Source organism: Aspergillus steynii, assembly GCF_002849105.1.
Source record: "Aspergillus steynii IBT 23096 chromosome Unknown P170scaffold_9, whole genome shotgun sequence".
Classification (NCBI taxonomy): domain Eukaryota; kingdom Fungi; phylum Ascomycota; class Eurotiomycetes; order Eurotiales; family Aspergillaceae; genus Aspergillus; species Aspergillus steynii.
Genome location: NW_020194406.1, coordinates 773412 through 799263, shown reverse-complemented (window position 1 = coordinate 799263; position 25852 = coordinate 773412). Strand labels below are relative to the sequence as shown.

The 25852-nt window shown below is 50.1% G+C and overlaps 4 protein-coding genes across 4 annotated transcripts; 2 read left to right on the top strand and 2 right to left on the bottom strand.

Moving 5' to 3' along the window:
- Positions 1–145: 145 nt before the first annotated feature.
- Positions 146–4032, top strand: P170DRAFT_392578 (DNA-directed DNA polymerase gamma MIP1). The gene is made up of 2 exons (XM_024845982.1): positions 146–423; positions 477–4032. The coding sequence occupies exons 1-2, from the start codon at positions 249–251 to the stop codon at positions 3716–3718; spliced, it is 3417 nt and encodes a 1138-aa protein (XP_024699666.1). The 5' UTR covers positions 146–248; the 3' UTR covers positions 3719–4032.
- A 124-nt stretch (positions 4033–4156) lies between these two features.
- Positions 4157–6049, bottom strand: P170DRAFT_416946 (gluconeogenesis factor YvcK family protein). Its single transcript, XM_024847152.1, has 2 exons — positions 5659–6049; positions 4157–5595 (listed from the first exon to the last, which is right to left on the bottom strand). The coding sequence occupies exons 1-2, from the start codon at positions 5858–5860 to the stop codon at positions 4268–4270; spliced, it is 1530 nt and encodes a 509-aa protein (XP_024699665.1). The 5' UTR covers positions 5861–6049; the 3' UTR covers positions 4157–4267.
- Positions 6050–6221: 172 nt separating this feature from the next.
- Positions 6222–15677, bottom strand: atmA (DNA-binding protein kinase TEL1). Its single transcript, XM_024845981.1, has 9 exons — positions 15402–15677; positions 15308–15350; positions 13900–15243; positions 13451–13791; positions 8943–13398; positions 8490–8880; positions 7359–8420; positions 6331–7282; positions 6222–6267 (listed from the first exon to the last, which is right to left on the bottom strand). Exons 1-9 carry the CDS (start codon positions 15478–15480, stop codon positions 6248–6250), a joined length of 8688 nt encoding a protein of 2895 aa, XP_024699664.1. The 5' UTR covers positions 15481–15677; the 3' UTR covers positions 6222–6247.
- Positions 15678–15858: 181 nt separating this feature from the next.
- P170DRAFT_368309 (cullin-4B) lies at positions 15859–24556 on the top strand (the record flags this gene model as incomplete). Its single annotated transcript, XM_024844852.1, has 9 exons — positions 15859–16042; positions 16133–20476; positions 20543–20698; positions 20750–21021; positions 21655–22398; positions 22453–23533; positions 23597–24019; positions 24079–24439; positions 24496–24556. 9 exons carry the CDS (start codon positions 15859–15861, stop codon positions 24554–24556), a joined length of 7626 nt encoding a protein of 2541 aa, XP_024699663.1.
- Positions 24557–25852: the final 1296 nt, after the last annotated feature.

Genomic DNA, 25852 nt, shown 5'->3' with positions numbered 1-25852 from the left:
ATCACCTGATGATAGCGACTGGAGGTCCTCCTTGGGAAGGCGGTGAGGAATACTCGGAAGATCAGTAAGTCCGGATCCGCGGCATGACGGAGATACCGCGATAGGAAGGAAGGCGACGGACATCCTTGCAAAGCCCTCCAAGGAGCTTCGCTAGCTATCATCCTCTCGATTTTCTAGTTGCCGGTCGCCGGTCTGGCCATATTACCATGGGATAATTCAAATTGTTGTTCTTATCCTTGCACAACAAAATGCTGTGGAGTCATTCCTGTGCACCTTATTCTAGGGGTGTAATTCATTACGCGCAGAGATTGCGCTCGCCACTTAGTGCCAGGCCGCGGTCTCTCCCGGTACTGGCAAGGTACTATGCGACCCAGCAAGATGTGCAAAATGCCCAGGGAGAATCGCGATCGAGATCTCTGTCAGGTAATTCTCTCTCGATTCTAAATAGAAAGTGTTCGCCGGTGCTGATTCCGTAGTTCCCGCGACGGCCAGATTCAACGAAATCGGAGTTCAACAACTAAGCGATCACGTCTTCTCTCAAGTCTTTCCGAGTAAAGGAGCTACCCCGAACCCCGACCTTGTTGCGCTCTCAAAGGACCATCTTGCACGACATGATCTTCTCGGGAAATCCCAAGAGGCCGCAGAGCCGGTTGCATTCGACATGCCGAAGCTCCAGGGCCAGACATTGGACGAGCACTTTCACAGGCTGGGGATGGATGCGTCTGAACCTTATCTGACCTATGCAAAAACCTACACTACCGTTAACTCCCCGGAAATGCCCCGCCAATGGGTTAAACGCAGCGGATGGACGAAGTACAATAGTGACGGGTCTTCGGAACCGGTGGATGCGCCAAATGAGTCAATATTGTCTTTCGACACGGAGGTGATGTACAAGGAACATTCTTTTGCCGTCATGGCCTGCGCTGTCAGTCCTACGGCTTGGTATGCCTGGCTGTCGCCTTGGCTTTTGGGCGAATCAGAGAATGAGGTGCAACTGATACCGCTGGGGGACCCGTCGCAGCCACGTATCGTCATTGGGCATAATATTGGGTACGATCGCGCGCGTGTGTTGGAGGAATACGATATGAAACAGACGTGCAACTTCTTCGTCGACACGATGTCCCTTCATGTCGCTGTGAATGGCATGTGTTCCCAGCAGAGGCCCACCTGGATGCGACACAAGAAGAACAAGGATCTCCGAGACAAGATGGCCAACGAAGCCAACTCAGTGGAACTTGCGGCTCTAGTTGAAAGTAAATCTCTCAGCGACGAAGAGGAGGAATTGTGGGTGGGCAGAAGCTCCGTAAACTCCCTCCGCGACGTCGCTAAGTTTCATTGTGATGTTACGATCGACAAGGCGCAGCGCGACTACTTCGGCGAGCTCGGCAGAGAGGAAATCTTGGGAAAGCTCGAGGAGCTTCTCGATTACTGTGCCGCCGATGTAGCCATCACTCATCGGGTGTACAAAAAGGTTTTCCCAAACTTCCTCAAGGTCTGCCCGCATCCCGTTAGCTTTGGTGCTCTTAGACATTTGTCTTCCGTCATCTTGCCCGTCAACCAAACTTGGGAGGAATACCTCAAGAATGCCGAATCGACCTACCATCAGCGTCTGGAAGATGTGCAACGAAGGCTAGTTGAGCTTTGCGACGAAGCCCTAAAAGTCAAGGACCAACCGGAATTATACATGAAAGATCCCTGGCTACGACAACTAGATTGGTCCGGGCAGGAAGTCAAAATGGTCAAGGGCAAAAAGAAGGGTGATCCTCCGCGACCGGCTGCAAGGCAAAAGAAGCCCGGCATGCCAAAATGGTACAAGGATCTTTTTCCCACGAACACGGCGGATATCAATCTAACTGTACGAACACGGATTGCGCCCATCCTTCTGAAATTGTCATACAGCGGGCATCCCCTGAATTGGTCGGACAAACACGGTTGGACATTCAAGGTTCCCCGTGAACAAGTCAAGTCTTTTGAAAACCAGCCAGTCGTGCGCTGTGACATGGCGGAAGAGAAAAATCTTGAATTGAAGAATGACTGGAAACACGCCTACTTTAAGCTTCCACACAAGGATGGGCCGCAAGCTCGCTGCGTTAATCCCCTGGCCAAGGGGTACTCGGGCTATTTTGAGCGCGGAGTACTCACCTCGCAGTACGCCCTTGCTAAGGAGGCCCTGGACATGAATGCTTCGTGCTCCTACTGGATCAGTGCTCGTGATCGGATCATGAGTCAGATTGTTGTCTACGAGGATGAAGTGCAAAAGTCAGCTGCAAAGAATGATGGTGGGAACAGAGTGGGTTTTATATTACCTCAAATTATTCCCATGGGTACCATCACCCGACGAGCCGTCGAAAATACTTGGCTCACAGCAAGCAATGCAAAAGAGAACCGTGTTGGATCTGAGCTCAAGGCTATGATCAAGGCTCCTCCTGGGCATGTGTTTGTGGGAGCAGACGTCGACTCTCAGGAACTGTGGATTGCAAGTCTCATTGGCGACGCACAATTCCAAATCCATGGTGGCAATGCGATTGGTTTCATGACCCTGGAAGGGTCCAAGGCAGCTGGTACAGACATGCATTCACGCACTGCCAAGATCTTGGGCATTTCTCGCAACGATGCGAAGGTCTTTAACTACGGACGTATATATGGTGCCGGTGTCAAGTTCGCCGCCACATTGCTACGTCAATTTAACCCGTCAATGACCGAGAAGGAGACCCAGGAAGTTGCAAGCAATCTATACAAAGCGACTAAGGGGACCCGCACTACTCGCCGCCTCCTGAGTGAAAACCCTTTCTGGCGTGGCGGTACTGAATCATTTGTATTCAACAAACTTGAAGAGTTTGCCGAGCAGGAAAGACCCAAGACGCCAGCTTTGGGCGCCGGTATCACCGAGGCCTTGATGCGCCGTTTCATCAACAAGGGCAGTTTCATGACATCTCGAATTAATTGGGCTATTCAGTCCTCCGGTGTTGACTATCTTCACCTTTTGATCGTGGCTATGGACTATCTAATACGGCTTTACAACATCCAAGCCCGTCTAGCAATCACGGTCCATGATGAAATCCGGTATCTTGTCAAGGAGGAAGACAAATACCGTGCAGCCTTGGCTCTGCAAATCGCCAACGTCTGGACGCGCGCCATGTTTTCCCAGGAAGTCGGCATCAACGACCTTCCCCAGTCCTGCGCCTACTTCTCAGCTGTCGATATCGACCACGTTCTTCGCAAAGAAGTGGACATGGATTGTGTGACTCCATCTCATCAACAGAAAATCCCCCACGGCGAAACCCTGGATATCGTTCAACTTCTGAACAAAAACCAGGACGCCTTCCTCGATCCTTCTACCACTCCACTCTCGCCGCCGTCTCCTCAGAAATATCCTTACACACCGCGACCCTCCGTCATGTCATCCCTGCAAACTTCGGACGATCCCTTATTTATCAAGGCTCAAATCACCAAGGACGACAAGGAGTTCCGAGACATCGTCAAGGAAGTTTCCAAAGCCAAACTCGCTGCTAAACAAGCCAGCGCCACATCCGCTGCGGCCTCCAGGGGCGGTCGCACCAAATCATTCACTACCCCCTCCGCTGAACCACAAAAGGCTGTACTCGTTGACATCGGCTCCGGTCTCTACCATGACTTCCGCGCCGTCCCCGAAGGGAGCAGGTCTCCTCACTCCGTTGGTCTCAATCGCCAACATTGGAAGCCGTCTGCCAGGGCTTGAAATTCTTACTTGATGAGATCGGCTTTCTTCCTGTCCTTTTTTCTTTTCCATTCACAACTTCCTCTTTGTCATCTTGGATTATTTAACTTGTATATATAGGCAGTGACGTGGACTTCCTACATCCAGTCACTCGATACTCTTTTCATCGTCCTGTATTATCTAATAGCGGTTTGTTGCAAGCATTGGGATGGCGTCGTGCGAGCAGTTGCGGGGACTTGATCTGTCTTTTTATCTACTTGCTGTGTATGTTCAAGTACGACTAACTTTGCCTGTACGAGTGGCATGTTTCAGTATGATGTTAAAATAAATATGAGGAAAAAATAAAATTATTTTCTAATGGTTGTCGGTTGCATAGTATGGTGTAGATTCCCGAAACCTGACCAAAAAGTCATGTTCCAATATATATTGCTCCCTTGTTTGAGATCGACAATTCTAACGATTCACAACATAATATAATGTAACCAAAACTCAAAGCCTATATAAATATTATACCGTTTATATAACAGCCAACCAAATATAGATGAATCCCAAAGAAAATAGACAAAAAGATCATTCTCGTCGTTTTCGCCCCGGATCCAATGTGTTCCGCCGACTAAGCCCATTCCCATCACCGCCGCGCAGCATCGCATCGCCCTTCTTCCCTAGAACCACTTCCAAGGCCTGTACAAGCGCCGTTGGATCATACTTCATGCCTATCGGGATCTCTGTGCCGTCGGCATCGGTTGTCACGATCTTCCGACCGTAGAGACGGAGTGTTTCAATACCCATGTCGGCTAGACGGTCGCGGTCGACGCGAGGGGTTCCAGGGCCGTCAAGGTGGAGAATATGGGTCACGTACGAAGAGTAGGGCATGCTGGGATCCAGAGATGAGGATCGGTGCTGATTGTCCGGTAAACGAAGGGTCATTCGGCCGCGGCTTTCTTCGCCAGCACGGGTAATGGCCTCGACGAACTCTACGGCCGTGAAGGGTTCGGAAGGCGGGCCTGTTTCACGATCTAGGGACCCGTTAAGGATGAGGATCTTGTGGCGTGCTGGACTGCTGACGATTGCTTGTCCGACGCCCCGGAGGATCAGGGAGGGGAGGATGGACGTGTACAGCGAGCCGATACTGTAGGTGATCGCCTGGGCATCGCGCAGAGCTTCGAGCACACGCGGATTGGCCGGAGGACGGATCTCTTGGCCGTAAGGGTTGATGTACCAGATGCGGGTGATGCGTGAAGGGAGGTCCTCGTTTTCCGATTTGGAGAACTGAATGTTCTTGTTGCGTAGTGTAGGTAGGGAGCCAGGCAGGTGGTCATCCTCGTAGGAGATTGCGTCTGCGACATCAGGCGGCTCGATATCATCGGCGCCATCGGCGAGCAGTAGACTGGGTCTTCTGGACCCTGGCCGAGGCTGTAAAGCAGTAGCCTCGCTGGGATGCGAAATACTGTTCTGGCCGACAATAACTGTGCCGTCACCCAAAGAGGCCGAGATGTGATGGGAGAAGTTGGAATTGATAGCGGGGATCACTCGAACAACGTCCGATGGAACGCCGCAGATACTGCCTAGGAGATAGATAGCGCTCTCAAAACTGCCGCTAAAAAGGCGAGCGCCAGTCAAGAACAAGTTACCGACGCTGGCGGATGTGAAGTCGAAAGTGGAAGATGGAGGCCTTGCTCGTTTGAGAATCTCCAGGTTCAGAAGATTGAAGAACGAGCGGATTAGCTCCTTTTTTGCGGGAGTGACCGATCTCCATAGACTGGAGGTCCCATCGACGATCGACTGCCATTCGGCAAGGGCCGTCGCAGCATCTGGCGGCAAGCGATGATTGAAGATGGTCTTGATTGCGGCCCGTTCAGAGTTCGGCGGGCAGTCGGGAATCAGTCGAACTAAACGACCTGGATATCTTTGTAAGACGGAGAATCAAAACAGAATGATTCAAGAGTTCGAGAGGAACTGACTTCGGACATCGCCAATCCCAGGACCGCCGAAGATTCGGATCAGCTCCGAGGATGAGCCTCCATTGTCGCTGATGGGAATGATGTAGCTGAGCAGGCAGCTTTTGCTCTCGCGAACGGCGCTGAACACATCGACCAGATTATTAGCAGCACTTCCTCCCGAGAAAACCACCAGGCCTCTATTGGGAGTGGGTGTCGAGGTCATGTTTGATGGAGACCCCGGATGGTGTGGCAAAATGTCGCGAGGATCATCTATTTAGTCTCTGTTCCCCCCTTCCCAGTTCCAAATGACATTCCCCACCGTGGCCCGTGCAATGCAGTAGGCCAACGTATTCCCTGGTAGCCGAGGCAAAATGGGCTCCAGGGTAGAGAAATGAAGCAGATTGCAATGGAAGTGGGAGGAGAAGTGAAAAGAAGAAAGCGAAAGGACAAAACGGCGTTGGCGGAGCAGCCCGAATAGGCAGTTTCTCCCACGGTGGACACCCCAGGCCAACATTAAGTTAATTCTACGACGCAACACCAACACTCCAAATGAAGGATTGCAATAGATATTATTCACTATGCTACTCATATTTCATGTTATATCGACTTACTATACATATGCGGCCCAGCCTAGAGAGGTCAACGTCAGCTTTTTTTTTCTCATGGCCTGGGAATTATTCATTCTCAACTTACCGCAATAGAGAAGCGCGAGGTTCTTCTCATCAGTTGCTTGCTGAATGAGCTCATTGACCGTGGCCGTCACGCTCAAGGTCTTGCCCAGCTTTTTGGCCACCACCGTTAATGCACGGTCAGCTTCGCTTGGCTCGTTGGACGGGCGTTGGTCCGCACGTGGAGGTTCAGGAGCCCCGTTCGTTTCTGGGGCATCCTGGATCTTTCTCATCCGCAACGGAGATACAGTCCAGCTGTATAGAGGGTCGTAACGGAGCACGTCCAGGATAGTCATGATACTATACGACTCCTGACGGAGAGCCTCGAGTGTAAACTCGCAGCAACGTCGGAACACTCCCTCTGTCTTGGTAATGCCCATCCCGTCAACCAGATCCCGAGTTAATCGGAAGGGGACTACTTCGGGGACTGGTAGCACCCGTCCTTGTTCAAAGGCCACTCCCAGATCGATATGCACTACTTCACCCGTTCGTTCGTCGAGGAGAATGTTGTGGCCATGTCGATCTCCTAGGCCAAGGACGTGGCCCAATATCGAGATCGCAGCGGTGCTCCGCGTATACGAGAGTCGCTTGGCGAACCAGTCGTCCGGATTATTGAACTTCTCCATAAAGAAGAATCTCATGACCGGATGAAAGTGGTCGGTCACCTGGCGGAAGGTCTTGACCCGCGTTTCGAATGATCGTGTCTGGACGTCGCCAATGTGCTTCCGACACACGTTCGGTTTCATGTCCTTCGGGAAGTATCTTTGGTGGGCTGGCATCAAGAAGTCGTGCAATGGAACGGTGTGTGGAACAAATTCGATTATTCCCGAGTTTGAAGTCAAAGGAAGAACCTTGTATGTGCGAATCCCCAAGTTCCGCTGTCGAGTCGCTTGGTGGTCCTTGAGAAGGCTACTGACTTGTTCAAATACCTGCTCCATGATGGCATCTTGCCGTAGGTCATCGTTTCCTCCCTTGAACTGTTCCATGTAGTCAGCGGATGATTGCAATGCATAACAACCAGACGGAATGGCGAAAAGGGCATGGATATCTTACTAGCTGTTTATAACGCTGACCATTTGTGGCAAAGGCCGTGAGAATCTTCGGTGCGCTAACGCCGGACGCAACTGTGAACTCAGAATTGAACCGGACAAGTTTAGGGACATTGCTATAATCACAATCGATGCGAATGTCGATGCTCATTGTGGGTGGCGGTAGTTTCTGAGTGACAACATCTTGCTCGAGACGTTGGCCAGTCGATAGTTTCTTCAGAGGAACCTTGGCACCGCTTTTAAGCTTGTCCCCCATCCGATCCACAGCGAATCGTACATAGTTGATGTTTGTGTTGTGGACAGCGATCCAAGTAGGCCCCATGCGCTTGTCTTTCTTCAAATATTCTACCAACTTGCCGGCCGCTCGGTTGCGTGATAGCGCGGTCTCGTCTTTGCCGCCTTTGGATTTGCTGCTCGAAAATATTTGATACATGCCATGGAATGGATGCTCCACGCATATACGGAATATTAGCGAGAAAAGCATCTTCTGAAAGTCGTCGGCGACATCCAGCAAACGAGAACTTAGCTGGTTCATCAAGGGTGCGAGCTTCCTGCTAGGAACTTGATGGAGATATTTCGAGACTGCTGCATTTGCAATATCGCTTTCGGACGTATCAAGCCACAGGGCGCAGAATCTGAGGACATCATTGTTGTACTTCTCACTCTCCTTAAGGCAAAGGAGATAGTTCTCGAGAGACTGTTGAAGGAAGGCCTCGCGGCTTCGTCGCAAACGTTGATATTCACGATCGTCAAGGTCGAACCATTGTTTTGTCTTGATTCGGTGGTATCGAAGACCGTCCTTGTCCTTCGCCTCGGCGCCCTTCATCATGTCCTCGAGGTCTTGTACCTCCTTTTGCTTGCGATTGCGAATTTGTTCAATCCGTTTGAAATCCTCTAAGCTATCAGGATTTTGTAGTTGCTGATCACAGAACATTGCAAACCCATGATAGACTCGGCCAGCTTCTTCGCCGCCTGTTCGGGCTTTCAACTCCTTGACTGCAGGAGCTAGGTACTCTTGGATGATTGCTTCTGGCTTCTCCAGGCGTGCCTCGGCAACGTGATGACCCTTGTGGTATTATTAGCTCGAGCATGGAATTGGGTCTTCATGAAAGATTAGACTGAGACAGAGACCTACCAAAGTCACAAGAAGATCGGCACGGCTTATTGGTACCGCCTGCTTATGCAGATCATTTTGATCATTGAGCTGTTGAAGCATCCGAATTGAGGCAGTCATCTCGCCCTGGTCCCATAAAACGTTGGCGAGATCAAATTTCGCCGCACCTTCAACGTCTATGCCTAAAGAATTACAGTGGTCAGCAAGCTTAGAAAGACAGACCGCTGACTTCAACGAGGCTTGTGCAATGCCATGATCCCTTGTAGTATTGAGTGACTGGCGAATGACGTTCACTTCCAGAAGTTGCGCCTGTCGGTTATTCAACCCGATTGCAGATTTCAGGTAATCCTTCCGCTTGATTGACGAGAACAGAGCCTCATGGCAGTTCAATATCTCTCCCACCTCATGCACGCTATACAGGCCATTAGGGATATTTCGCGTATCAAAACGGCCGCGTTGGGGAGGAGACCATACTTTGTGTTTTTCAGCCAAGAGCTTCTACCTGCAATGTTTTCCCATTCCTGGTCTATCTCTTCAGCTGATGTAGCACATAACACGTCGCTGATTTCGACCAGCGTCCCAAGGACCCTTGTCGCAGTTCGTAATGACATCGCTGATCGGCTAGTACTCGTCAATGATCCAAGTGTTGCCAGAAAGCTTTCGTCGATGGAAATAGAGACATCGGATAAGGCAGCTGAAGTGTTAAGGGTTTGGAAGGCCCTGAATATGGTCGCGGATGGTGAAGGGTTTAAGGGCGAAATTGGGATGTCCCATTGCCTGAGATTCGTTGCAGCTTGCAGCATGCTTTCGAATGAGACTGCCATGTCCTTGGTGCCTCCTCCGGTAGAATTGAACACGCAATTTGCAATTCCCTGAAGGTTCGTTGAATTCAGTGCCTTCAGTACACCAAGGTTATTTGCGCTTCCCGACATCTGCCTCTCACTATCGTACTGAGCGCTCTGAAAGAGAAGATTCTTAAAACCAGAGCTTTCATGCTCAAGTGTCTCCATGACCGACTCTAGAGAAGAGCTTTGTGGGATCCCGTAGAAAAAGTCCGGATCATCTATGTTCTTGAAAATTTCATGCAACTCTTCGGGTGGAGAACTAAATTTAGCCACTGACGAACGAGATGAAGACACTGCACGAGAAGAATGTATCTCAAGGAATAGCAATGCGGTCTTTGGCAAGCGACACCTCGTGGCAGCTGAGGACGCTTCGGCGAAATCTATGGCAAGCCATTCGTCACGTTCCACAATAGTCGACTCGTTAGGCCTCGGTTGGTTTCGAAGATAAAGCATGCAGTTGATTACGAGTCGTGCATGGGGAATGGTCTTGTCATTAACCTCCCGCAAGGCCTGGCTGAAAACTTCGGAAATCTTTTGACGCATCTTTCCATCTCCATCAAGCTCCGTGCATAAGACATCATGAAGGATGTATGGTAGAACATGAGCTGCTAGGTCAGGAATAGCGGAAAGAATATTATTGAGCGGTCCAATTACGGGGTCCTCGGACGCCGCTCTTGACAAGAACATCCCCACATCGCGAGCCCAATGTGAAATCGAAAGGTCTGGATTCCAGCTAATCGCAGCATCATGGACCCCAAGTTCATGTGAAGCAGGGCACTTGTAAGGACTCCAGGTAAGAGCCTTCATCAATGACGGCGGTATGACAATTCCAGACTCTTCATGGGCGGGGGATTGTGTCAAATTACTGACAATGAGCTGTAATGTCCGCTCGAAGAGACCGACATCCATAGGTTTGCTGCTCTGTAGTCTGTTGCAAAGCGTTTGTAGTATACTGGCTTTGGAATAGAAGAACGGATCCAAAGGCAAATTCGAATGATTGGTTTTGAACAAGCTCAAATCTTGCTCTCTCAACAAATCATCGCTGATGGTTCCAGTAGCTGCAAAGTCTCGCCCAATGATCTTGGCAGCCCACAGTTTGTACTGAGAACTGGTTTCAAAATTTTGCAAAGTTTCATAGATAGCCACAGTGTTCGGTGTATAGTGGCTTCTCTCTCCAGTTGTGGGCTGGCGGAAATCGGGAGGCTCATTTGAATCAATACATAGCAACGATATGACATGATCCGATATGGGTTTACTCAGTAAGCTTTTGCCCGAGCTTCGGTCATCGAGAACGTCAAGAAGCAAATCTCGCTTCGACGTGTCATTTTCTCTCGGTTCTGTGGTGAGGGTCCCTTGAGAGGACTTGATCATACGACGGAACAATTCGCGCGTCGCGGTATTCAGGACCGAGGAATCGTAAGCTTCCAGGTATGTCTCAAACCACCGCATGAATGTTTGTATAGCCGACAATACAATTCTTGACAAGCTCTCGTGGATTGCATCTTTCGGAGGGGATACCATAAACTCTCTCAGAGACAAGAAAGTGGAAACGGTGATTCCAGCCATGAGACTTGGATTCTCAATCAAATAGTCCCTGCCTGCCTCCAACAGATACCAGAATATTCCCAGAGCGTCCTCCGAGCAGTAAATGTCCGTGAGAAACGGGCGGAGAGAATGGAGAAGCATTTCAAACGGATAATCTCTCAACATGACAGGCCCAGCTACACAAACTAAAACTCGAATTTTCCGAATGACAGAGCAAGCATGAAGGGATCCAAGAGCGGGGTGTATTAGCTCCAACAGGGCCCGGCAGACGTAAGAAGCCAGTGTAGGCGTCCATATTGTGTCAAGCTCGTATCCACTCCGCTCACAGAAGAACTCGAGCTCGTCAAGAAGATAGCGCGCCCTGAAAGAAGGTTGTTGATTGGCAGGCAGGACAATCTTCGAGACACTTTTTCCCGTTATATTGTTCATGATTTGGAGAGCGCCATGGTAGTTTCCACGCTTCGAGAATGCCCTTTCAATCTGCTCGTACTGGTCCATCGACACAAAGAAAGTTGCAATTGTCTGTGCAAAGTGCTGATCAATTGACTCCAAAAACTTTTGGGTACCTAGCATTTTCTTGACTCGATTTTCCACACCCTTCGGCTGGCTTCCTTGCCCAGGGGGTGTACTGATATCTCGTGAGATTGTGTAAGCCTCTGCTTTGTAAAAAGACTCTGCAAGAATCTCAGTCCAGGCTTTTTTCATGTATTTTGAAAGTTCTGCAGTGTCATCGTCTCTCGCACGCATCATTATTTGACCAACAATCTCATCCTGAACATCATTTAGCATGCTTTCAAGATTCGGATAGCCGAAAATGCTAAAAGGCATGGATGCAATCGATTCCGTTTCAGTCCATGTGTATAGTATCTGGGAAGAGAACAACCGAAAGAGTTCTCGCGTATCCTTAAGTCCAAGGATCCGTGCAACACTTCCCACACATTTTTCGGCGGACCAAAGTGATTCGGGGACTTGAGCTGGAGTCTCAAACATATGGTAGATGCTTCTCCGCAGTAGGGTATGCCACCGTGAGGCTAGCTGGGCTAGGATGTATAAACGAAGGGCGATTCCCTCGCACCAATCCGGATCCCTTGGAAGACTATCCAGGATGTCATCGAAAATAGCGTCATGGTCTTTGAGTGGATACTGGTTAAAGAGTTGACAAATAATATCTGCAGCACCGAACTTCACAGCGATCTCGCCTTCATGTATAATAGTGAGGAGGCTGGTCCTTGCAGACGGACTTGATTTTCCAGTGGTGAATGAAGTATTCGATTTAAGAACACCTCCCAGGAGCTCCGCGAATCCGATCAGAACCGAGGGTGAAGCCCGTCCTTTCGCTAAGAGCACATCGGTAAACCAAGTATAAATGTCTGAAGCGGAGTCACTCAAGTGATCACTTTGGCCTGCTGCCCACGCTTCGACAAAGCTGTGCATCAGATGGATACAAAGAAGATGAGAATTCTCACAGCGCTCCAGCTCATATGACTGTAAACATTTTTCACCAGTGTCCTCTAGTACCCTTACCATTGAGCTGCGTTCCATGTCCGAGCAAGCGCGATAAACGTGTGGCAAAAAGTCTCGCGCAGACAAGATATCAACCTCATCCAAGTCTGCCAAATACTCAATCAAATCATTGTTTGCATGTTGCCCAGTCTCATCTATAGGGGCCTGCAGCCTCTGGAAAACAGAAAGCTGTACTGTCAGGCAACGCTGGAAAGTAGCAAAGTCACGAAACACGGGCACCGCCTCTCGGTTCATGTTTACGATGTCCGCAGTCTCCTTCGGCCGATCATTAGAGCTCAATAATGGATCGTGATCGTCCAAGTCCATATGGTCTTTCCCCTGAGCTGAGAGTTGACCCCTTTGAGTTTGTCGATGACCTTCAAGAACTCGAGATAACGGGTTGATGATTTTGCGAAGAGATTTCATGATCGCTGGCTTGGGCCCCGAGGAGCAGAGCTTAGGGCCAAGAAAAGGCGACAAGAGCATGAGGCAAGCCTGCACAAATTCCATGTCACGGCCATCCAGGAAAGCGCATATCTTTCTCCACAAGCTTTCAGTATTTTTCCGTACGTTCTGGGAGCGTGACTCGGCTTGTTGTGGCATAGACTCTGTATACAAAGTAGAAACGATGCAGAAAGATGTCAGTATTTGCACAACATCCACTGTGATATGAGTAGACCTATCCTCCGACAGAGAAAGCCAGTTTTGGAGGAACATCTCAGATTTCACGTGCAAAAGCTCCATGACCATGAAGTCATTCGGATCCTGCTGAGTGAAAGTGTCCAGATTCAACTCTTCTTGCGGGCACCACAGATCGACAATATCGAGGGACTTTTCCAGATCAAAAACATAACATAATAGTTGTTTGGTCCTATGGAAGAATTTCCAGCCTCGGGCAACTAAGCCTTCCGGTCCTCTGAATTGAATCATAGGCGGGGCATAAGGTCTATTTGTGCAGGCTAAGATCAAATTGAAAAGATCTAAAGGACGCGCAAATGCGGCAACTTGCGCTGTAAGTATTCGATCAGTTATCGTGCCTGTATTCATAATTAGCAACTGCAGCTAACTAATTTCATTCACAGAACAAACCAATCGTCCAAGCCTCTCGGAGCCATGTGCAGATCAATTTGGAAGCATGTGGGACAGATCCTGGATTTATCTGTGCAATTGCCCTAGTTACTGTCGCCCAAAGAGCGAGAGATGAATCTGACATTACAGAGGGGCCGTTCAGGTTCACAGACGAAAGCATGGAATTAATCGCTTCCGCCCTTTCTGAATACTCTAAGAGTTCGAAATGAATAATCGAGTTCATAAGCGTGCAAGCTGCCCTTGACGTCGTGTGGGAAGTAGAAGCACGAGACGTGAGATCCCAAACTCGTTGCCAAGCGTCACGTAAAGAGCTCGAGTCTGCACCTGGACTACCAGCAATACTGTTACGAACATCGATTAGCTTGTTCCACATGGATAACCCTATTGAGAGGGACGGGGGTGGGGGAGGCAAAAGGTATAGGAATGAAAGTCTCCCAATGTTCACCTACCTTGCAATCGCCACCATGGTCCAAGATGATATTGTGCTGTTATCGTCAGGTATGTAAGGAGTTAAACGCCGGAGCAGTGAATCCCTCGATTCCACACTTTCATTGTGCTGGATAAGGAAAGGAATCAACTGTAGGGCGCATACTCTTTTAACACCCGAGGAGGCGATGGAATCCCGAAAAACGTCTTCAATCAGCGAGGTGAGACGCTGCTTTTTGCTCGATCCCTCGCTTGCAACGCGATGCAAAAGTAAACGAGAAGCCACCTCTTCCGACATTTCCATCAACTTTGATATGGCCCATACTATTGTCCAGTTGTGCTCCGATCTAGGGATTTCATGGCGAGGGCCTATCAGAAACCTTTGCCCCTGCGCAGAAGCCTTTTGGTAGAAGATCAACTCATCAATCTGCAGTGTGTCCTTCTCCGGTCGTCGGGTGTATTCAGAGTACAAGGTGTCCACCAGGCTTTCAATCAATTTAGCCAGCAACTCAGAAGGCTCCCTACGGGCCGCGTCGATCATGATGACCATACAAAGTGTGATGGTGACAAGTAGCTCATCCTTTAAGCTCATCAGCTTAGTAGCCCACAGGTGTCGGATGGTGGGGATCAAGTCTAGCAAGGATGTTCGAACAAGGTTCGACTGGTCAAACAGGACTCGCGTTATAACAGAGTTCAAGCTGCTGATCGCGGCCAGATGGCCACTTCCAGCGATTGCCGATGATTTGAGGAACTTGGCCAGCCCATCAAGTATCCTTTCGGCAGAATCTTGAATTGGGGCGCTCGGGCTCGCCGTTAGCAGTTGAATACAATTCAGAGCTTCACTCATTGTGCTTTGATTGCCTCTGGGCTTTTCCCTGACAGCTAATGCGGAGGTTGACCTGGAAGGTGTCGAGCTGCGACTGCCACCGGTCATAAAGTCGTCCAAAGTAGATCTTCGATCATTTGAGGAAGGCCGGTCGCTGTCCTCGTCTTCGTTGAGGCCTATACTTCTAAGACAGAAGCTTATAAGCTTCTCCCATTCGCTAGCACCTAGATGCTCAACGTGTGGGGGGTAACTCAGAAGTGTGGACAGGCATTTTGTGTAATCAACGCAAAGCAGGTCAAACAACTTTTGACCTGGAGTTAGTAGGATGTCAGTTATATGATCAGTAATTGCGCGGACAGATTTGGTCCGCAGACTATGCAAGAAGACATCAACAGCCGTTCGGATCACAGATGCACAAGTAGACAAGCGAGAAGCAGATGGCCCCTTGGAATTGGCTCGGATAAACGCCGACTTTTCAGCGGCAATAAATCGGAAAAGCGATTCAAATATTTTATGGCACGCCTTATCACTTAACGAGCTTCTACATAGCGTGCAGGTGTCAGCTCCTGCAGCGAAGTTTCGACCAGATAGTAAGTCCGACTTACAATTTTGAGTTTTGTTTATTCTGCTGGAAAATATGCTTCAAGTCTAGTGAACATTAGTGAACGAGTTCAGGATAGCTTGGTTCTATTGGCATACCAGCCAGTCCATCCAAGCGCTCCCTCTGCTTCTCGGATGACAGAAGCACGAGTGCTTTGTCAAGAGAAATTTCGCCCATGGCGTTGCTGAGTTCTGGCTAGAATCTACGCAAGGCAGCCAAGACCTATGAAGAATATTGGGCTCATGTCCTTTGTGAGGCGTGAAAAGCTGGCATTTCTCGACTGCAGAGCTGTGCGTTCACCGGGAACAGAGTACACGAAAAGCGATCCAAATAGAAGATGGCAGACGATGGTAGTTGCAGTTGGTAGATGGGAGGGTGTAAATAGATGGATGGGGTGGGTGGTGCGGCTTTAGTCTCGGCGCAGAAGCTCCGCCGCTTTTAGCTCGGAATTTTGGATCGCGTCCTCCGACCTTTTTTGGCCGGTGACAAACACATGGTCCTTCCCATCTTTCTCCTCCACGGCGCCCCCCGCCAAAACACGCACAATCACTGAGCATGGAAGACCAAGATACTCTGGACGGCCTCCGTGGTCTGTACCAGGATCTTTCTGCTCTTTCGGTGTCTTCTTTTGTAAACATCGACCGTCTCCGAATTGAGCTGGAGACTCACATTGAAGATTTTAGGAAACTCCTCGATCGGCCCAGGAAAAACAACCCCAGTCGCCAAATTGTCATCGCTGGTGCGTATCTTCAATCTTGGCCCCCTACTCACGGAATGATCGGTCTCTCTGGAGCTAGGGAGTTTGCTGATTGTGTTTGCGACAATCTAGGGAAAATCACGGTGAACAACGTCGAATATTCGATCAACGATGAATTCAAGGAAGGGGCTCTACAGCTTGCGGATGCTCTGGACATCGATGAGGTGGAAGCGGCGGTGCTCTTTTTAGGGGCTCAGGAGGACGCACAAGCGTTGGATAGATCCCCTGTCATCGCTGCGATCATGCGGTTTCACGAGCGTCGCCATTTCTTGCTCGAATCCTTGCGCCTTATCTTCCAGGAATCCTTCGAAGTCGAGCGGGAAACGGACCAGACTCTGATGCAGGACGCTCTGGCCCTTGTTGTCGAAATAAAGGACGGTCCTTTGCGAAACGCTTCGCTGTTTGCTCGGAAATGCATGACATCAATGGAAGACATCGAGAAATGGCTTGCCTTGCTTGGTGAACAAATCCAGAAAGCCTCGATCGTCGGTCAATCCGAAGACTTTGAAATAATGGAGGCTATTGAGTACCAGCGCAACAGCTTACAGCAACAACACGAATCGCTAGGAGCGATCCTGTGCTACTTGTTCAAAGGTCCTTACACCAGTCCCGAAGATCTCCGAATACTCTTGAACCGCCTCAGAAAGCTGGATCGATTCGATAGCGTACTGGTTCATTACATCCCTTCGATCGTCTCCTCGTTCGTTCAGCATGGGTCACCTGAAAGCTCTGGTTCACACAAGGAGGCGCGGAGTCTTCATACGGCCGTGACATCCACCAAGGACGGTCAAACTTGGCGGCTTCCAACCTTTCATTCAACTGTGATTGCACTCTGGCTTGCGGTATACAGTGGCTGGGACTTTGACGGTCCATCTTCTCCAATTCCCGGTGTTGACCCTGCAAAGGAGGTCGAAGAACGCACCAAAATGTTCATGACCGCGCTGGATGACGGAGGATTAGACTCGATGCTCGCCATCTGCTCCGGAGTTAACAACGAAGAATGGGCAGATCCGGCTCGCAGTGAATTGGTTACTTTGCTGTTGAAAGAAAGTGCATCGTCTACGCTTGAGTCGGATGCCTGCTCCGGGTTTTTCAAGGCCCTGTTGATGGAATATTTTGAGGTTTTTGCAGAGTCATGTATCGCCAATATGCCAGATGCAGTTCGAATGCTCAAGTCGGAAGAGGACTCGCAACGGTTAGATCAAATCACCGCGCTTAGAGATGGTCTAACATCGAGTCTCCATCGTGGCCTTGTCGAGGCTCGGACTCATCTCGAGAGCTTTCTCGTGATCATGGCATTTGCATTTGAGCGCCGTCCTGATGCTGCACAGGAATTTTGGGCTGACCCGGACGGGAACTTGTATGGTTTCCTCCAATGGGCTTCGAAACGACAAACTGTCCCGCGTGTTAGTGCGTTCTGTGAACTTTTGTGTTCTATTTCAGGGGGTGAAGAAAACGCTGCTGCAGCGCACAGATTCCTTTCTGAGGAGGATAAGTTTATGTCTGCTAAATTCAAGAGATCTACCTCTATGAATTGGTCACAGATGTTTGCCGAGCTGCAACTTTATGCGACCAAAGTCACTGAAAAACCTTCCTCCTCGCAGTCCATGCTACGTGCTCGGAAATCTGAGCCCTCCGACATGAGTGAGCCAGAAAGTCCGGTGATGTTGACTTGTTATCTACGGCTGATGGGTCATTTGTGTCGGCAAAGTGTCGCGATCAGGGACTGGATGCTCCTCCACCCGTCCTTTAGCATTGTCACCACGTTGTTGACGTTATCCAGTGGGCCGATCCCTACTCACCTCAGAGCAACGGTCTTCGATACTCTGTCGGCCTTGATGACCGACCGGACATCTTCAAATGGAAATGAGATGTGGCTTTCGATTGACCAATGGATCTCCAGCGGATCAATGAGCGCTTCTGGCCATGGAAAGGTCCCCTTGGTCTCAAACCCTCTTGTGTGGCACGAACAACAAGCTTTCCAGAAAATTGGTGAGAGTTTTGACCAAGCTAACGCTTTTGTGGCCCTTGTATATTCGCTCGTGTCTCCAACCACGGACTCGGCGGATTACCACCTCTCGCTCCCCTTCCCAGAATCTTTAGGCTCTTCATACCGCATGCCGGGCATTGAGCCTTACATCGATTTCGTGCTGGGCCGAGCATTGTCGAGAAGAATCCCGGATCTCAACGAACGTCAAGTCCGTATGCTCACCTACAATTGCTTAGACTTCGTTGTGACTTGCCTGAAATCTTTCAACGAGAACATTGTTACAGTCCTCAGCCAGCCCAGTATATCATCCGATAGTACACTCAAAACCTCATCGCTGGTCAATTACATCCGGCTTCATCCATTTGCACGGGTGGCTGAATGGCTCTTCAATGAGGATGTGATCAAATCTATCTTTGCAGCGGCTCATCAAGATGTTACAGATGTTGCTAAGTCCTCGGCTGATTCAGTCTTGGTTCTTTCTGTCGTCCGAAGCCTCGAGGTCATGGACCTGATGATGGATCTCCAGTCGACTTACTTCAACATTGTTCGCCCATTGGTCAAGTCTCAGGCTGGTGGAAGCCGGACCAATGTAGCAAACTCTGCGCTCTCCGCGTTTGAGGACAGTATCCTTAATTATCTGTCGATCATCCCCGCTTTATGTCTCTACTGCAGCACCGGCCACGAGCAGCTCACTGTCACTTCAATGGCACTGCTGGAGAAACTCTCCAGCTCGAAGAAATTGAATAAGGCCTCGTCTCCTGAATTGTCCAAGTGGCGATCGTCAAACAAAATTGTTGAGGTCTTGAGTTCAGAAGTGGATGTTGACAGCGTATCCCGCCCGCTTGTCTCCCAAATGCAACCTGAATCTAGGGAACTTGAAGTTGGAGCCCAATCGACGGGGTACATTATTCGTGAGAGTCTGCTCGCACTTCTAAATTCCTGCTTGGGGTCAATCACAGATCAACCAACGATAGCGCACATTCTTCTCGGGTTCCGCAGCGTCGGAAATATACTCGATGTCTCCCCGGAGGGTCTTTTCTCTCAGCAAGCCTCATTATTGCATGCCATTATCGAATTTCTGCAGAACTACCCCGATGAAGTGAATGGGAACATCTTACCATGGATGGTGCGCCTCAAGCGTATGGGATTTGAAGTGTTGAAGCACCTGTGGTCATCGAAGCTCTCATCCTACTTCACGCTTTCTGAAATGCGTGTTAACCGCTTTCTTCTCAATACCCTCGCAACCCAGCCCATAATCGGACTGCACACCCCATGGGATGGGCTACCTATCTTGGCCGAAGAATTCTGGGTTTCCAAATCAACCACTGCCCTCGCAGAGTTCTTGCTCTACAGAAGCTACCTGTACAACTACGCTGCAACGGAGATCCGCTCGGCCACCAAGCTTGGTTCACCGACTCTGCAAAGCGACATCCTCGCAACATTGTTTGGAAATGCAGTTTCAGAGAAGGGCGAGGGTATCGTGACACCCACTGTCTTCGATCTCTTCGACTTCGCGGACCTGGACATTAGAAATCCACTGCCCCCGCCTGAGTTGGTGCTTCTTCGAGATATCGGCGTGGAGGCATGTGCCAAGGCACAGGCTGGTGATTCATTCGTTATTTACAACATGGCCGAGCTGGAAGAGCTTATTCAAGTCCGAAAGGAAGAGCTGCATTCAACGGTGCATCTGCGAACTCCAGATGAAGAGCAATTTCTGGCCGAGGCTGAAAATTTGACCCTGTTTGTTTTGTCACTCAATCAGTCCCGGCAGATCAGCCACAACCGCTACCTGGCTCTTCAATCTTGGACGGAGCTCATAACGACAATTCTCACATGCTCTGAGATCGAAGGTGGGCGAAAATCGACTTTTATCTTGCATTCGATCCAATTGATTCTTCCCAAACTTGACGCGGCTGTGGAAGAAGACTCTCCGGAGGCCATTGAATTGGCGCGCCTTGCGGAAACCCTGGTTAGTAACCTGGATTCGTCCGAGACAAGTGGAACTCCTATCCGACGAAGCGGCGATGTCATCGATGAAAAGCTCCATCAGTTGTTCCAGATTTGCGTTCGGGGCGTTATTCTGGCTGCCAGCAACATTCACCTCCGAGAGACCTTCTACAATATCTGCTCGCACTACATCTCCCGCGTGATTTCTCCTGAAACATCATACGGAGACACAAAGCAGCATAGCTATCAGGTCATCCGGACAGCGGGTCCGACTTTGATTGAAGCTGTATGTGACGATGCGTACACTGGCCAAGAAACATGCCGTGTGTCGGCTCTTCTGTTCTTGAATCTCTTGGCAGCCCTGGATAAACGGGAAGAATCTACGTTGGCAGAGTCTATGTCTCAGTCGAACTATTTGAGTCTGTTTTTGGATGCCATCCGAACACTTCCGGTTGAGCTTAAGAATGCGCAAGCTAGTGGTAAGTCTATGCAGCAAGTGAAACCAATTGCAAATCAAGAGCCAACAATGCTAACTGGGATCCAAGATACGCCTTTGCTCTTGTCGTACTATGAGTCTTTGTTGTCTCTCCTTCAACAACTTTGCCAAACTAGGAACGGCGCCATTCAAGTTCTTGGGACTGGTCTTTTCCAGGCAGTTCGCGATTCGCAGCTGTTCGCGGCTGATCCTGATCTTGGTATTGGTCAGTATTTACCTGGTCCAGGGAATGAACTACTCGATCTAATAATCACAGATATCGATAACCCCGATGCCCTCCGGAAATACTATGATCTTCTTTACTCCGTGCTCCGCGTCATTGTTTCCGCCGTGTTCTCCCGAGGCCTTCACAACGAGCAGATGATGGAGCAAACGCGCGCCTTCCTTGCCGAGAACAGGCAAAGTATGGTCGGAATCTTCAAGCGTGTTGCCAAAATCGGAGGTGGGGGCGCTTCAGATCATCACAGCGCTCTCGGTGACCTGGCCAAGTCGTATATGGCTCTCATTACCGCTACGGATTTCTTAGAGGTAAGAATCACCGGAAAAAGTTTGACCATTCAGTGTACTAATACTCTATTTCCAGTTTGAGGATGGCGAGGTAAAGGAGCAAATGGGCTCCAACCTTTTCTCCTAAAAAACACGGAATAAAGCATCTACAAACATTTGGAGGGAGTATTGGAGTGTGTAGTTTAAGGAATGATGCACATGAATTATATCAAAGAGGGTGGCTAGATCTAGCCCATTGCCGCATTAGAGTGGGAATGGTGGAAATAAGTCCAAAATCCAAAAACACCATGCATAATTGTTGACACACTCCGTACAATGGATGGGATAGCACTTTAGTTTGTCGGTACTTCTCGCCTGTAGACTTGTCCGAGGGGGAACCTGCGGGCGGACGTATTATCTTATCTCCGACTCAGCAACGTCAATGCCACTGCGGAGAGCCCTCCTTCGACCGTCAACACGCATTTGCCAACACCCTCTCATCACCCATCCCCTCCCTTTCGTCCGCCCTTTCCCAGCGCAACGTATTCATCGCACTTTGACGAATCCCAAGCCAATCTTGCCATGACCTGTTGATCTTCAGCGCCGTCTGGAGCTTTTCGACGCCGAGCGCTCTCCAACGTCCTCGCCCTAGGCAGAGCCGAGTCCATGCAGCAGCATACGAGACCCGCCACCGAGCAGAGGAGCGGCAAGCGCAAGTCGACCGGTAAAAGGAAGCTATCTGATCAGGAGGAGGCTGCGCGGAATCCTCCAAACCAGCAAGCGACTATCTCGGAGCTCCTGTCGAGGAATCACACCACCTACGATCAAGAGCATCATCATCACAGGCAGTCTTCCCCGACGACCAAGCGTCCGCGGTTATCGTCTCCCCCCTCGACCCTACAATCTGCATCGAATCCTCAAACCCCATCCTCATCCGACAAAATGTACAACTTCGCGAACCAAGATTCCAGAGCTAGCGGGCCGTTCGGGCAGGCTACGTCCGGGTCGCATCCCCTCGGCGGACCGGCCAAATCTCGGCCCTTCAACACAGCATCGCGTCAAAGCAATTTTACACCGCATACGGGCGCAAAGAAGCTGGTTGTAAAGAATCTTCGGACAGGCTCGCGATTCAACCAAGATTCCTACTTTGAGAAGGTCTGGAGTCAACTTGATGCGGCCTTGGCGGCGATTTTCAAAGGTGGAAAGCCTGAGGTCTCGCTGGAGGAGCTTTACAAAGGGGCAGAAAATGTGTGCCGTCAAGGGCGAGCTGCTCAATTAGCCAAGCAGCTGCAAGACCGATGTCGGGGTCATGTGTCCGGAAAGCTCCGCGATACCCTGGTGGCCAGAGCAGAGAGTGGCGACAACATTGATGCATTGCGGGCGGTAGTCGAGTCGTGGGCAACATGGCAATCAAAGCTGGTATGTGGTCATCGCCCATCCATTTGCCTATTTGCTTGAAAGTTGACTCTTTAGGTTACCGTTCGATGGATCTTCTACTACCTCGACCAATCGTTCCTCCTTCATTCCAAAGAATATCCCGTTATCCGTGAGATGGGTCTCGTCCAGTTCCGAAACCACATATATTCCGATCCAGTGCTGAAAGCGAAGATTTCGCAAGGCGCCTGTGATCTAATCAGAGCCGACCGCGATGAGGACCCGAGCATCATGGCAGATTCATCGTTACTTCGCAAGGCGATCGAATTGTTCCACGGTCTCGATGTATACGCGGATGGTTTCGAGCCCCTCCTCATTTCCGAATCGAAGAAATATTTCGCATCATGGGCCCAACGCGAAGCATCGGGATATCTCGCCACATTCGCCGCGAATAGCCATAATCTGATTGAACGAGAAGTCAACCGGTGTGAGCTATTTTCGCTCAACCGAAGCACGAAGCAAAAATTGTCCGAACTTCTGGATCACACGCTAGTGTTGGATCAACAATCAGTTCTCCTTAATCAGGCCGACATCCTCGGCTTGCTACGGACGGGAAATAAGATTGCTTTGGAGAAACTCTATGCCCTTCTTGAACGGAAGAGTCTCGGCTCGAAATTGAGGCCAGCGTTCAGCAGTTTCATCGTTGAAGAGGGCGCTTTGATTGTTTTCGATGAAGAGAAAGATGCCGAGATGGTTGCCCGGCTGCTCGAATTCAAGCAGCAGCTCGATGAGACTTGGATTCACTCATTCCATCGAAACGAGGAACTGGGCCATGCTCTCCGCGAAGCTTTCGAGACATTCATGAACAAGGGAAGAAAGTCGCAGGCAACCGGCGGGACCGACAATCCTAAGACCGGCGAGATGATCGCTAAATACGTAGACAGACTACTGAAGGGCGGGTGGAAACTGGCTCCCGGGAGAAAGGCCGACGACATGCCTCTTGCGGACGAAGACGCCGAGATCGATCGACAGCTGGACCAAGTGCTCAATCTCTTTCGCTTCGTACATGGCAAAGCAGTCTTTGAGGCTTTCTACAAAAATGACCTCGCCCGTCGCCTGCTCATGGGTCGGAGCGCTAGCGACGATGCCGAAAAGAGCATGCTGGCACGACTTAAGACAGGTATGTACCGTGGCGTCCTTAGCTGGCTGCAATATTTACTGGAGGGCTGACACTGGCAACTAGAATGCGGATCCAGCTTCACTCATAATTTGGAGTCCATGTTCAAAGACATGGATGTAGCGCGCGATGAGATGGGGGCGTACAGTTCTATTCAGCGCGAACGTAAAAACCGACTGCCAGTTGACCTCAGCGTCAGCGTGCTATCGGCAGCTGCGTGGCCTACGTACCCGGATGTTCAGGTGCGAATACCGCCTGAGATCGCCACGGCCACCAGCGATTTCGAGAAGTTTTACCATGGCAAATACAACGGGCGCAAGCTTCACTGGAAGCATCAATTGGCACACTGTCAGCTGCGGGCCAGGTTTCCGAAAGGCGACAAGGAATTGGTTGTCAGCTCGTTCCAAGCGATTGTGCTGCTGCTGTTCAATGATCTTCCCGAAGGTGGAACGATCACCTACTCCCAAATCCAAGAAGCAACCAAACTTTGTCGGTTCCCCTTCGCTCTGCATTTATAGACAATTACTGACAACGATTCTTCCCTTCAGCTGACCAAGAACTCAAGCGAACACTCCAATCGCTGGCATGCGCCAAATACCGAGTCCTCAGCAAGAAGCCGAAAGGCCGGGACGTCAACACCACGGACGAATTTTCGTACAATGCCGGGTTTACCGACCCGAAGATGCGGATCAAGATCAATCAGATTCAGCTGAAAGAGACGAAGGAGGAGAACAAGACAACGCACGAGCGCGTGGCTGCCGACCGGCACTACGAGACGCAGGCCGCGATCGTGCGGATCATGAAGAGTCGCAAGACCATCACGCACGCCGAACTGGTGGCCGAGGTGATCAAGGCTACCCGAAGCCGTGGCGTGCTAGAGCCTGCAGACATCAAGAGGAATATCGAGAAGTAGGTGTTTCCATCCATGTTACGACACGACACAACGTTACTAACAGCGGCACCAGACTGATCGAAAAAGACTACATGGAGCGGGAAGAAGGGAATCGGTATCAATATGTGGCATAACGTGTTTATAAGACTGACTTGTCCACGAGTACATTGGGAGGCCGACATGACGATCACAGATGCAGTAGTATATTTACGAAGTAGCTTTAGTTTCTTGTTTGCAACAATGTGGCCACCATATGGCACGATGAACTAATGACGGACCGTTGAGGAGCACTGTCGAGTAGATACTACTGTAAGCGTAAAATCGTAAACTTGTTCGTCGCTCCCCACGTAAGTTAACGTACTTTCTGCCTTACGGAGTAGGAGTTAAATCGTTGGAAGCGGAGGAATGGAGATACTCCGCGTCTCCACCCGAGGCGAATGAGCTTCCATGCGGTTCAACCGGATTTCACTAGTAAGTTAGTAAGTACCTCGTCGCAGGTCGTGTGAGAGTCGTGGATGGGGATAGCTGTTCAAACTAGCGAGAATCACACAAGGTTGGGGTGGAGCAGAAAGTCAATCAATCGACCCATCAACCCATCAATTATTGACCATATGATGAGGAGATTGCGTAGCCCATCGGACTCAGTCAGCATCATGGACTCAGCGGGAGATCGGGGCTGGTAGGTATCAATGCATGCATCATTACTTCCGGCGGGAAAGGAAGACAGGAAAGACAGGACTCGCCCGAGAAATCCGACGGGACTCGGCAGAGAAGATTACCTCCAAGACAGCCCTGGAGCAACGCTGGACGCCGGAACGGGCAAAGAAACAGAAAGCAAACAGAAAATCCCCGGAAGGAAGGGACCGCGGAATGCGGAACAAGTCTGGGCTGGGGCGAATCCGGCTCTCACGTGGACGTCTGAGCTTTTCTTGCGTTTCTTTAATTTAGCAATTAATTCCAGGGGAAGCACAAGGAATCCCGCTAGAGTCGATCAAAATAGGACCACGTACGCCCTTTTTCTTAGCTTCCCTATCGACGGCAGCTCTGGACTCTGGGAAAAGTGGTCCCCGCTAAGATCTGACAGCGGAGAAGCCTTTTTTACTTTTTTTTTTTAAGGTCCCATGATCCTCATATTCTGTTGGGGATAGATGGGTCTTCCTAGCTACTCGGTTCCCCTTCTCGCTTCTATTTGGAACCGACGTACGTACCCCCTTGTTCTTTTTTTTTCCCGTTTATTGTTTAGTAATTCGTTGGCTGCTCTTGTCGGTAAGGATCAATTGCGGACTTAATTCTAGTGCCAATCAGAAGGCGTTGGGGGGACCCTTTTTTATTTTTTGCCAGCGCAGCGGTATGGACGATGTGATAGCGGTTACGCGGCTAAGTTGCCGGCATCGACCGTCGATGGTATAAATCATATGTACGCAGCTGCA